This window comes from Trichosurus vulpecula, chromosome 7, assembly GCF_011100635.1.
Source record: "Trichosurus vulpecula isolate mTriVul1 chromosome 7, mTriVul1.pri, whole genome shotgun sequence".
NCBI lineage: Eukaryota > Metazoa > Chordata > Mammalia > Diprotodontia > Phalangeridae > Trichosurus > Trichosurus vulpecula.
Window position 1 is genome coordinate 61,267,145 of NC_050579.1, and position 13,462 is coordinate 61,280,606.

At 47.3% G+C, this 13,462-nt stretch overlaps 2 protein-coding genes across 2 annotated transcripts in view; both read right to left on the reverse strand.

Moving 5' to 3' along the window:
* Positions 1-2,668, reverse strand: part of GNAI3 (G protein subunit alpha i3) — a 44,335-nt gene extending 41,667 nt beyond the window's left edge. The window contains exon 1 of the mRNA XM_036766491.1: positions 2,352-2,668. Coding sequence (XP_036622386.1) covers positions 2,352-2,469 — 118 coding nt within the window. The 5' untranslated portion in view covers positions 2,470-2,668. The remainder of the gene's footprint in view (positions 1-2,351) is intronic.
* Positions 2,669-8,881: 6,213 nt separating this feature from the next.
* Positions 8,882-9,721, reverse strand: GPR61 (G protein-coupled receptor 61). Its single transcript, XM_036768867.1, has one exon. The coding sequence runs from the start codon at positions 9,719-9,721 to the stop codon at positions 8,882-8,884; it is 840 nt and encodes a 279-aa protein (XP_036624762.1).
* Between the last annotated feature and the right edge of the window lie 3,741 nt (positions 9,722-13,462).

The window sequence follows — 13,462 nt, forward strand, 5'->3', positions numbered from 1 at the left end:
AGTGATCCACCAGCTATAGCCTCCCTAGTAGCAGAGATTACAGTAATATGCTACTACCCAAGGCAGGTGTAGACTTGAAGGGTAACCTAAAGTGTAATATTCTCTTCTGGGGCTAGGGTAGCATTCCAAGTCTGGAAATCTGTACAGGTTCCTTGGAAACAGAAGAATAAGTAAGTCTTTTCCCGGGGTGTCTTAACCATAGGGTTATGACTAGAACCCCTGCAGGAAGATAGGATTCACCAAAAAAAGGAGGAATGTATCTTGTATGTGTATGGATTTCTATAAATCCTTTGTGTTTAAGTCTTTCTACATGACAAAATAAAGGCTGTTCTGTACTTGATACATATTTTTTTCCTTCAGTAATTGCATTGGAATTGAGGGTACTTTTATTCATGTGTATAGAGACTACAACACGAGCTATATTCTGATAGAACTCCCAGGGATGAAGCTGAGTAGGGAGAGAAATTGTCAAATTCTGAAGTTCCCAGGAGAATCGTGGAATGAGTATGTGATCCAAAAGGTGATTTATATGAACCGCGGGATGGAACCCAGTTATGTAAACCCAGAATGTGGAGCAGTATACCCTAGGTTACATTCATAACCCGAAAATTATTCAAATCATAAAAATAAGTACAGTTGGGGTATCTGGCAAATCCTTGAAAATACCACTATGGTTACGCCCTATACTGAGCTCTCTAAAGTTATTTTACAACATCATGAGATTTATGTAATTTCCCTTGGGGAGATCACTCCATTCTCTGGAGTAATTTAGTTTCAAAAAGAGGGGGAAAAGCTATTCCAAACCTTCAGATTCTTTTATTCCTCTCTAATGAACCTGTACGAACTGTCATATTAAATTAATTTGATCTGATTTACTAAAACCCTAAATGCCAATATATTCCAGAGAATTTTTAGAATTTGATGCCAAAATACTTTTAAGTATTTTGAGTGAAAAACATATCTGACTTCAAAGAAATACCACTAAAACCACATGTCAGGTATCAAAGACCATCGATGTGAGGCTTTATTTTAAGGCTATCAGAAAAGATAAGAGAAACAGCCCTCTGAAAGTCTGTCAGTCTTAAGTGAAAAAAAAAATCACTCTATAGTTTATTTCAAAGTTTACATGGGCTTAAATGACTGATTTATGTAAATCATTCCCTTCCTTCGGTTCAACCCAATCTTACAGGAAAGCTATCTTTTCTCTTCACAATCGTCCGATCAACCCAAAGACCCAAGAGATCACTCCTTGAAGCCATCCACCCCTCTATAGTACAAAAAGAGAAAAAAAGGAACATGCTTGCCTGAAAGTTAAGACTACTGATAATTCGGCAGCAATTGCATCGGACATACAGAAGCAGTAGTACCTCCACACCAAGACACTATCTTCCAGATGCAGGTCCTTATCTCTATTTTCCTTATTATATTCCTCTTCATCTTGCAAACTATCCCAAAAACCTATTTTCTACACCACTAAGCAAGGTAGAGAAAGAGGGCTGCACTCGAAGTCGACAATGAGTCGGGTTTAAATCCTCCTACCTCCGACACCAGCTAAGTGACCACAAGCAGGTTACCGAACTTTCTCTGACCTCGGTTCCCTCCGCTGCAAAATGTGAGGTAGTACCTACCTCACAAAGCTGTTGTGAAGCTCAAACGGGATTTTTTTTTTGGCCACACACAACAAAACGACTACGACCCTCCTTTAGGAAAAAACCTTTCTTCCATCCGGCCATCTGCCTGCCAGAGCATCCCTTATATGTTTGCTAAAGTGCTCTGCAAGTTTTAGAGCAATCAATCAACAAGCACTTATCGGGCTCCTGCTAGGCGCCAGACACCTTGCTAAGCGCAGGGGATGCCAGGAAAAGGCAAAAGCTGATGGAGGAAACAACATGCTAAGAACTTTGGAGACCATCGGCAGAGGGAAGGCGCTAGCAAACCCTGTCAGCTTCTGTTTGTTATTACTAATGAGACTGCCCCGGTGGGACGGTCCGGTCCTGGCCTTGCTGTAATCGCTCAAAGCCCCATTTGGACCTTAGCCCTGGTTAGGAGCTCCTGCACCTCACCTGGCCCATCTCCCCATCTGGGGTCTTCAGCTCCCAAACCCCAGGGCCAGGGTACTCCTTACCACCCCAAGCTCAGCTGTTAACCTCGGCCCCAGCCCCACCCTCGACAGCCGGGATTTTTCTCCCTCCACTCCAGTCACGCCCTCCCGGGCGCCCCCCCCCCATGGACACACACCCACGCACACCCCGGCCACGCCCTCCCCGACACACACATACATACACACACACACACGCACACACACGCGCACACTCACGCCCTCCCTGGCCGCCCCCGCCGAGCCTCCTTACCGAGCAGCAGCAGCTTCACCTCCTTGGCCGCCTTCTCGCCGTCCTCCCGCAAGTTGCGGTCGATCATCTTGCTCCGCTCCACCGCCGCCTTGTCCTCGGCGCTCAGTGTGCAACCCATGGCGGCGGTGGGAGAGGGGACCGGCCCGGGGTCACTCACACAAAGCGCGGAGACCCAGCTCCGGCTCCGGGGGCTGGGGCTGAGGCGGCGGCAACGGCGGCTGCTCTCGCGGGGGCTACCGCGGCGGTTGCTGCTGCTGGGCGGAGGCCCCGTCCGTCACCTTCCGTAGCTCCCGGGAAACCGGATATCCGGTGGTGACGACACTTCCGGCGACGCCCCGCGGCCGTTAGCGTTCGAACTGGGTTCGCGGAAGGAGGAAGGGAAGGGAAGGCAAGTCCGGGCCGGCAGCTGGCGCACTCCTGTCGGGGTCTCCAGAAGGAGAGCGTGGTAACGAACCGGAGTTCTTCGGGCATTGTCCAAAACGTGGGAGAACCGAGGTCTCCCCTCCCGCCGCTGGGCCTGAGCGTCCTCCCGGGGCCTGGCCTTCCACCCCAACCATCACGGACTCGCCCAGGCCCGGCTGGAGGGGCCCCTCGATTTACAGACGAGGAAACCGAGGCCCACAGAGCCTAAGTCACCTCCCCAAGACTCGAACCCGGGTCCTTTGACTCCGAACCCAGGGTTCTTTTCGATAAGTAGCCAAAAGACCCAAACTCCCCTTAACCCATTCATTCCTCCCCAGGGGAGAAACCTTTTGTTTGTCTGCTCCCCCCCCCCCCCCCCGGCTGTCGGCGCACCCCTGTGTGTCAGAACTGGAAAGCATCTTAGAGATCACCTATCCCCGGCCTCTAGTTCTATTAGTGAGAACCAGAGAGGAGAGTTCGTGTAGAAACAAGGCTGGATTTGAAGGCAGAGACCCTGGATTCAAATCCTGGCGCTGGGACTTGGGGAAAGTCTCTATGCCTTTGCAAACCCATCCTGACAGTACTCATAGACCGAGAACTGGAAGACGCATTTGAGTTTAAATCCCTCATTTTAAGGGTGAGGAAACTCAACTTGCTCAGGGACATACAGATCCGGGATTTGAAGCTTGGTCTACATCCCGCGCTCCTTCCACTATATAGACCACTTTCCCTAGTTCTTTGACCTTGGGCAAGTCACTTCACCTGAGCCTCAGTGTCCTCATCTGTAAAATGAGAATACTGATTCTTTTAATACTTCATAGGGTTCTTAAGAAGATCAGATTATAGATTATATATCTAGATATGTACATAAGCACATGCACATATATAGCACAATATAAACAGCAGTTACCATAAAACATGTAAAATGTTTTCCAAACCTTAGAGCACTATATTATTATTATCCTTACTGGCCGAAGGTCACACGTCTAGGGTTCTCGCCATTATACCGTACATCATTCCAAGCCTGATTCAGCCCTTCCATAAAATCTTCCTTTCCCTCAGCCAATGAAGAGCCTGGTGCTTTGCCCAGTAAGAGGGATGGCTTTGGAAATTAGTCAGATGACCAGGTTGGGGGCTAAGTCTAAGTCCCTGCCCTTTAGCTCACATCTTGCCCCAGCTTCTCATCAGTGACAGGCAGCCGCACTAGAACTCAGTAGCCTTTGGACCTCAAGTCCAAGTGCAATTTCTGTGTTCATCCTCATTTGTTGAACTTATGTGCTTTGTACTATGAGTGATTCCAGTGAGGTGATACAGTAGTCTCTATGCTAAGGTTCTATGCTTCTTTAATGCAGTCATATTCCTTGTAGTACAGTTAGTGCTACAAACTTCTGGCGCACAGGCAGAACTTTGCAAAGAGACCCTTATGCACTTGTCTCTGAAATGGTCTAGGCTGCAGGGGTGGGGAACCTACAGCTTTGAGGCCACATGCGGCCCTCTAGGTCCTCAAGTTGCAGCCCTTTGACTGAATCCAAACTTCACAGAACAAATCCCCTTAATAAAATTATTTGTTCTACAAAACTTGGACTCAATCAAAAGGCTGCACCCAAAGACCTAGAAGGCCACATGTGGCCTCAAGACCAGAGGTTCCTTACCCCCGCCAAGGGATGAGAAAAAAAGGGTACTTTTCATGGGTACTCAAATACCTAAGGGCAGGACAGTCCATTATGATTATGATCTATTTACTTTGCTGTTACCGGAGCATTACTCATTACATCATGTCAATTTCAATTCCCCAACAATATTGTAAATTTAAACATAAGGGACTATGTTGGCTAACACAGAAGGCTGATTCCTTTAGAAATATTATAGGACAACCTAAGAGACATGGCCTTGTCTAACTGTAACCCAATGAAGACATTTCTACCAACTTCTCCACGTTCAAACAGATTTCCTTTCATTCCTAAGTGGTCTTCATGCTGGGAAGGGCTGGTCCAGGTAAATTAAAAAACAAAACCAAGAGACCTGATTGTAAGGCATTTGCATTGGATAGAGAGTTGTTATTTTGGGTCGAGAGTAACTCCAACACTGTGAAAGTAGGAAGGAGGTCATGCCCCTCTCAGTCACTTCTCCTTTGGCAGGATATTGGAATGAGATGTTTAGGAATCGAGGCAAGAATAGCTTTCAGAATATAGGAGACAACAATCCTTCATTAATTGATCATCTTGGTGACAGGAAAATACAGCAATATTGACATTTTAAACACATACTATATGCAAGGCACTGAGACACGGGAGGAGAGCTGAGAGGGCATCTCAAGACAGTAGATTGGTCTTAAGTTTTCTTTGTAGTCCATTGGCAGCCTAAATATGCTTCCCTGGCAGTGGGACACATATACACCGGAAAGGGCCTTGGCTCCAGAGTCAGAGGACCTAGGTTCATAAACTGCCTCTGCCAGTGGCCACTTGTACCACGTTGGAGAACTTCCTGAGCCTCATTTCTTCAACTGTAAAAAAAAATAAAGGAACAGGGATACATGGCCCCTGAGGTCCCTTTCAGCCATAGATCTTTGATCCCGTGTGATTTTCTTATAGCATAGCACCAACAGTAATGCCTCATATTTGTCTTTTCAGTTTACAAAGCACTTTCATATACTTTTTCACGTTCGACTCATAATCTATAAGATAGGATAGATATCATCATCTCCACTTTTTGCAGATGAAAATACTGAGGTTTAGAGCAATTAAATATCCTGAGGTCACATGACTGATAAATGGCAGAGCCAAGCCTAGAACCCAAATGCTGCCCTTCGTCTAGCGTTGTTTTTACAAAGCCACACGGCCTCCCAACCCCGTTGGGATGGTGGTGTGAGAAAACTCGAGGTTTCTTAGTGCTGAAAGATTAGAGAAGCCCTCGCTCTTATCAAGTTCCTGGTAAGCGTAAAAGCCAAAGGTTGGGTGAAAGAGCCAACTGAGTGGGCAAAACTAGTTAACAAAATGGCTGACAGGCATTGGGGGCAAGGGCGGAGGCCACTCTTCCTATTTCTGTGTCTTACAGTGCCACCTGCCGGCTCTCTGCAGGAGCTACAAGCTAGCTGCTGTAGAAGCTGCAGTTGTTGCCCACCCAGTAGGAAGGGTATCACTGCTCTTGTCATAGGAGGGAAGAAAGGGCAGTGGAGCTGTTTTCCAAAACAGAAAGCGCCACCCTCGCTGGCTCTGCCTTGTGCCGAGCGTAGTTCCTCAAGAGGCTAGACATGGAGTAAGTGCCTAATAAATGCCAGTGCGCCTGGAGGGCCTGCTACTTTCTGGGGGTTATCGCCCAGATTTCTCTTCTGCCCTGCCTGTCTTTTGCACACTTACACTTACTACAACCCCCAGAGCTCCTTATGTGAATGCCTTAAGGGATCTGTAAGCTCAGAATTCTGGATAAAAAAATCCAGGCCATTCCTGACAAGTGACCATTCAGCCTCTGCTTAGCTTCTGCTTGAGTGTCTGCTGAGGGGAACCCACTGAGCTGGGAGGCAAGCCACGCACCTTGTAGATAGCACCAGTCATTTAGAAAGTTTTTTCTAACATTCAACTCAAGTCTTCCCTGCAACATCTAACTATTGCTCCCGGTGCTGCCTTCTGGGGCCAAGCAGAACAAGTTAATCACTTGCACTTGACAACCTTCCAGATATACTCTCCCCACCTCACTTTCTCTCCAGAGTAAACACCCTCATTTACTTCCTCTGAATCTTGTGGCATGTCACTACTGAACAGCATTAGTCCTTTTGCTTCCATGCTACACTATTGACACAGCAAGCATGCAGTCAGCCAACCCCCCCCCCCCGCCCCGATCTTTTTCACATAGACTGTTGCCTAGCCAATACTCATTAAAAGATCCTGGTTTTTTAACCTGAGTAAAACTTTGCATTTATCTCTTTTTGATTTTATCTTACTCAATTTGGCCCATTGTTCTAGCCTCTTGAAATGTTTTGGATTCTAACCATCATTCAGCATGTTAGCCATGCTTAGTTTTGTATCATGAAAATTTGACAAGCATAACTTCTGTGAGAGCACTCCACTAGAAATTTCCCTCTTAAGTTGGCATAATGATTGATTACTCTTTGGATGTGATCATTCAATCCAGTCTGAATCTACCTAGCTATAGTCTCATTTGCCCACATAGCTCTATCTTGTCCACAAAAAAGCATGACACTAACAAATGCTTTGTTGAAATGTCATGAATGCAGCATTCTCCGATGTAGTTATCCCTTAAAAAAATATGGGTCATTCAGCACCTTGAGGGCAGGGACTATCTCTGTTTATTAACATGTCTCCCAAATGCTTTCTATACTGCCACCTCATTTGTGAATAAAACTACTTGCTGAATGATATATTAAATTGAACTTTAATTTCTCGGAGGCAAGAATTACACAAGCTGTACCCTCTGCCCAAAAAATACTCTGTGGGTATTCAGTAGGTATGTGTTATATTGAATTGATGGAATCATCGGTGGTTGCAACATAACTTTTTTTTAAAAGAAAACATTTATTGACTGCTCAACGGTAAGAATGAGCTCATTTTCCCATTCTGCTGAATGAGCAAGAAATTTGGTCAGTGCTGGCCAGGTTGCACTCTAGACCTGACAGGGCCCCATGACCATGTTGAGATCCTGTGGGCTCACCCTATCCTCCAGTTAAAGCAGGAAGAATGGAGTGCACAGGAGACTATAGATAGTTTTTCCTGCTCACACTTGTTATCTCTCTTTCTGAGATCTGGTAGCTCCATGCTCTGGCCACCAGTAGAGACCACCAAATACACTATCATTCAAGTCCCAGTTGGCTAACATCTGAGCCCAGTGGCTTTCCCCTGCCCAGCACTCTTGGTAGGAGAGACACTTAAGTCTTTTGTCACTGAAGATGGTTCTGAGATTGATGGACAGGAGTAGAGAACTAACTGGCAATGTCTGGAAACCCCATTCTCCTCATGCCCCACCTTTGTCTCTTGTACCAGATTGTCCAGGGGGCTGGAGGTGGGTCACTGCCATGAGGAGGGAGATCAGAGAGGCCAGTCCTGGAAGGGAAAGATCATCAGTGTTACTGGTCAGAGTGACCACCTGGCTACTATCCCTGCAATTATTCCCTCATATATTTGTCCCCGTTCTCTCCATTATCTAGTTCCCAGCCTCCCAATACCTTCTAACTCACCAGATCCCCAGTCTCCCCACCTAAAAGTTAAGGGTTAAGGCCATGCTGTATTCTTTTAGTTAGATAAACACCCAAGCTTTTTGCCCTTGTGGTAAAAGGAAGACAGGGACAACAAAAGGATTTTTGGGATTTCAGTGGGATAGAAGAGAAGGGAGCCAAGGGATTAGGAGGAAGCTTACAGGACCAGCAGGAGAGTATCTGTCCTGTTTGGGAGCCTCTTATTCAGGAGGTCTAGATTTTTCCTGCCTCCTTTAGTACCTTCACTACAAACCTAAGAATGGGGTCTAGGATCCACTTTTCCCTGTGTTCTACCCCTTACTCCCAACCGACTTGCTCTGGCTAGATTCAGCCTTGGAGGGGATAGCCCCAGCTAGTCCTCTGAGGAAGGAAGGTCTTAGATATTAAGCTAAATAAAGTTAAAAACTGAAATAGGAATACATAGCTACAATTGTTTTTCACTTAATATGGAAATGAAAGGAGGCCAGAGGCCATTCTTTCCCTCCCTTGGTGCAGTTCTTGCTCTAGAAAATGCCATTGAAAATGAAATACCTCAGTTGAGCCCAGAGTAACTCTGGAAGTCATCTGGGATGTATACTATAACACACCCTTCAAGCCTGAATGCTAGAGTTTCCCCAGTCCTGGGACAAAAAGGGAAATTCACCAATAGAGGGGTTTTCCCTTTATGTCTGTTTCCTCTTTTCACACACTATGACCACCCCTAAGCACCTTCCTTTAGAGAGCCCTAGCTTATTCACACTGAAGCCAAAGGCTCCCCTCTCTTAGCTCTGCTTCCTCTCTGCTCCACAAAGCTGTAGGCACAAGCCATGTGCAGGACCCCATTACTGGCCACAGCTGGCTAAAAGAAGAATATCCAGCCAAGCAGTCCTTGCTGTCATCCCCTACCCCCAGCCCCTTCTCCCTCCAGGTGTTCTGGAGTGCATCAGGGTTCAGGCTGGGGAGAGAGATTCGGATGGAGGTAGCCATCTGACACAGTGATGTCACTAGGAAGCTGCTGCTCCAAGAACTCAGAAGTCTCTTCGGCAATCTGGCCTGGGATTCGGAAGTCCACAGCTGGTGGTTCCTGCTTTGGGCTGACTGGGGTTTGAGGAGCCCAGGGCTCAGGGGCACAACCAGTCCCCTGAAGGAACTGCAGGAAGTTCTCCTCTATGGAGCCTTCCCGACTGGGCAGCCTCAACTCTTCCTCTGGGGACGGCTTGAAGAAGCAAACGAACTGTTTGCTGAGCTCCCCCCTGATCTGTCGATTGAGGCAGCCATAGAAGAAAGGATTGGAAGTGAAACAGAAGTAGCCAATCCAGGTCACCACACTCTCTACCTGCTGTGTAGGAAGGGGCTGGGCACTCAGAGCAACATAAAGATGGAAGGAGAAATACGGTAGCCAGCAAAGTAGGAACTGGCCCCCAACAGCCAGCAGGACCACAGCTGCCTTCCCCCCACCAAACGTCCTATGGGGGGTGGTCCGTGGGGGCCCTGAGCTGGTCACCATAGTAGAACGACTGCTGAGTGACTCAGATCGCCGGCGTGGAGTTTCCATCCATGTTGGCAAGGGCCCATGCTGCATGGCAGCCACCCTGGCCACACGAAACATACTGCGGTAGACCACAAGAATGAGGAGCAGGGGCAGCAGGAAATAAAGCACAGCAAAGACCACCACAAAGAGTTGGCAATAGGCACTGTGGCTCCACTGGAGGGAGCAGCCAGTAAGGAAATGGGGGGGCCCACGCTCGGGTGAGGCCCTCCCCAACACTGGCACAGAGGCCATGGCTACTGCTTTCACCCACACACACACCAACACTGAAGCCACCAGACCTAGGGTCATGCGCACCTCATAGCGCATGGGGTGCACTACGTAGTAGTAGCGCTCCACATTGATGGCAGAGACCGAAAGGATCGCCAAGCTGACGAAACAGACACTCAGGAACAGGTAGAGGCGGCAGGCGGTCTCCCCAAAGAGGGCATGGTCAAAGAGAGCTGAGCTGGAGAGCATGGCCAGGGGCATGAGGGTCAGGGCAGCCAGCAGGTCCACCAGGCAGAGGTGGAAGACAAAGACAAATTTGCGGAGGGCAGGTGTCTTGGCAATGACCGTCATCACAGCTGCATTACCTGCCACAGCTGTCAGGTCCAATAGGAGCATGAAGAAGAGGGCCACAGACTCTGAGGCCACATCCCTATGCCCTGCCTCTGGGCTACCATTGACCCTTGGGGGGCCCTGGGGTAGAGGGAGCAAACCCAAAGTAGAGGAGTTCCCTGATGGCTGGGGGAAAGGGGAGGACTCCATGGGGCCCGAAGGGGATGACTGGGGCACCTCCTGTCATAAGCCCATCAGCCATCCTAGTCCAGTGCCCCCTGGGGCACTCAGGCACCCAGGAAGAACAGACAGGTGGAATGGCATGCCCAGAGTTCAGCCTTCTTAGCTCCGTGGTGGGTCACTTCTCCAATGGTCTTTCATCACCAGCCTTCTTGCTAAATGGCATTGTCGTGACAGAAGGTCTCTCAGTCCAGGTCAGCCATGAGTTAGAGGCAGTACCAGACCAGGCAGCTTGAGGGCTCAGGGGAATATGTACTTCCACCTTAGCAGGTATAGTAGCTTCAGGTGTGACTCAGAGCCTACAAAGAAACAAGATATGAGTGACTGTGGGCCCTCGAAATTGACTGCCCGACTCCCACTCCATGCCACTCTGCAAACACAACCATTCTTTCTCTTGTTATCCTTGTACTCTCTGTAAAAGAGTGGCCAGAAATCCTTTGTCTTTTTTCACAAGGGCACTGAAACCTTTGAGGGAGGACTGCCATTGTTAGGATTGCAGAAGAAAGGGATCATCTCCTAAGGACAGCCCATGTCCATACTGTATGTTCATGGCTGCGTATGTCCCTAATAAACCAGCCTTCCACACCAAGGGCATTACTGGGAACATACAACCTAAAAGTTCTTACCTCAGGAAAGGCAGGGGTGCAGTAGGGGTTGTCTTTCTGCTTCTTTAAAACCTCCCTGTCATACAATTAGCGCTGTATGGATTGCTAAAGGCAATTCATAGTTCTTGCTAGTTCTTCAGCTTTAAAAGACTATTGCTGCCATTGCAGGCAGAAGAAAAGCTGGACTTCCAGATCCTCCCGTACCCCTACTTCTTAAAGTGCTTTTCATTGTAAGGGGCAGAGGGAAAGGAAGCTGTTTTGCCAATTACATTGTTGGTCCCAATGTCCCCAGGGTAACACCAGAAGGAGCATAGGTCATAGAGCAAAGTATGGGGAGATTGAGAGAGAAGAAAGTTCCTTTCTTGGTTTCCATGTTTCCTGATCCAAGATGGGAAAGCAAATCAGTAAAATGTTTGATCTGTTTTTATGTATCTTGATCCCTCCTATGCAATAGCCCTATTTTATATAATCATTTGTGTACTTGTCATCTCCCAAACTAGATGATAAAGTCATTGAGGACAGGGACTATGTTTGTCTTCCTTTTTTTTTTTTTTAAATCCTACAGCATCTATCACAGCCTATCACAGTATGCACTTAATTGGTGGAGGTTCAACATGTCGCTACTGGATTTTTATGCAATTACAATAGATAATTTCAGTAATTTGTTTGACTTTACATGTACTATCCCTGAAGTCAGGGTCTTGTAAGTTCAATATATAAATTTAGGCAACTTAATACGTGAATTGAGGACATGCAGTCTGCTGGCCTTTCCGCTTAGTTGCCAGGCTATAAAGGTCCCAGTCAAACAGCCTACTGGTCATCGTTTCATTGAAAGTAGTATCTTATGCCACCATAATTCTTTGCTTTCTTAATTTCCCCTTCATGCTGACATGCCCTCCACCTACCTTAGAAAAAATGGTAGGGTGTCAAAGTTTAGGGATACAAGAAAAGATGAGCAGAGTTCTTCCTTTGAGGATTTCCTTGCTCCCAATCCAATATGAACAATTCAAACCTTTTGCTACCTAAGAATTCCTGGTTCCATGTCCAGAATATTCACAGAGAACGTGGATCCTGAACCCCAGAATGTATTGAGCACAAAGTTCACATCATAGCTAAAATAGATACTCCAGTTCAGCCCCCGCAAAGATGATAGTTGAAGGTGAGTGAGACCAATGGAACTATGGTGGGTAGGCCAGCCCCCTAACCTAAAACAAACTCTAATCACCGTGGCTTAAGGAGAAGCACAGGAACGGGGAAAGGGTTGGGTGTTTTGGGCCCTTCATCTCCATACCAGTTGGCACACATAGCCCCCTAGAATTGGGAGTTGAGGCACAGTAAAACTGGCAGCAACCATCCTGACAGCTGTTACCACTAACATTGTTCAGCTTGATGATACAAATGACCCTGTCTGGACAAATACCTTTGGAATGTTAAGGCCCCGACCGGAGAGTTGGCTACCTAGTGCAGAAGGGTTCAGGCTAAGGGGGAGCAGACCAAGATCCCCAGAAGTCTTGTAATAGCAATGAGTGAGAGGCCTCACTCATGCATATCTCTTTCCTTCACTGTCCCCACTAGCATCACCAGTTTCTACGCTGATTCCTAAGCCTCAGCAATTCCTGCTCACATTCTCAGTGAACTAAGAGATACCCCTTGGCTTTCTCCACCTTCCTTTCACCTCTTTCTTCTCTGAGTATGGAGTGGTGACCTGATGGACCATGGTAGTAAAGGTAATGATCATGGCTTAAAGGTTTAATAAAGTGAACTATAGGGAATCTGGCTTCCACAATGTCCTATATAGTTCTGACCATCCATGTTCTCCATTGGCTTCTCCCATCCCCCCTCCCTGCAGATACATGGACTCTTGAGCTTCTGGAGATAGCTGCCACCTTAGGGAATAGGACCTGAGCCTTTCCTCAAGTTCCTGGTCACCCTACAGTTGTGTTTGCCCTAAGAATATAGATGTGCCAAGATACAAATACACTCAGCTCCATAATACAAATGTGCCATTGACATACATATATACCTGTTTCCAGATTGAAGATGTTTATCCCAAGGACACTAGTGCTGCCGACTCCTAGACTACAGAGTTGCTTGTGGTCTCTCCAAGGAAGAGATTTCTGTTCCTGGGACAGAGAGGCATCTATGCCTAAACAGAGTTGCCCATTCAATAAGGCTTCTAAAGGGCCCATTCTAGGATACAGACAGATTAATCTCTGGCATATAGGAAGATCTTACTGCAGAATACACAGATTTCTGCTAGAAAGAAACCAAAATTTCATTCCTAGGATGCAGATGCTCTTACCACTAGGAAAGATTTGCCAACTGCCAAGCTATGGAAGTGCCCTATATACAAAATATCTATCTTTGGGATACCCAGGTACCCATCCCTTAGAAATGAAATACCCATCACAGCATACTCAGGTACTTATGATTTAGGTGCAAAGCTGCTGCCCATCTCCAGAGTACCTCAGTGTCCATTCCCAGGCCCCAGGTCCTGGCCTAGTCATCGACTCCTACCTTTCCCAAGAAGCTTTCCGGTTCCCTGGTACCAGCCCCACTCAGCTGATGCTCCTCTATGCCTGCTGAAGCT

Coding starts and splice junctions, on each gene's coding strand:
- GPR61 (XM_036768867.1), bottom strand. CDS start 9,721: ATGGCCTCTGTGCCAGTGTTGGGGAGGGCCTCACCCGAGCGTGGGCCC.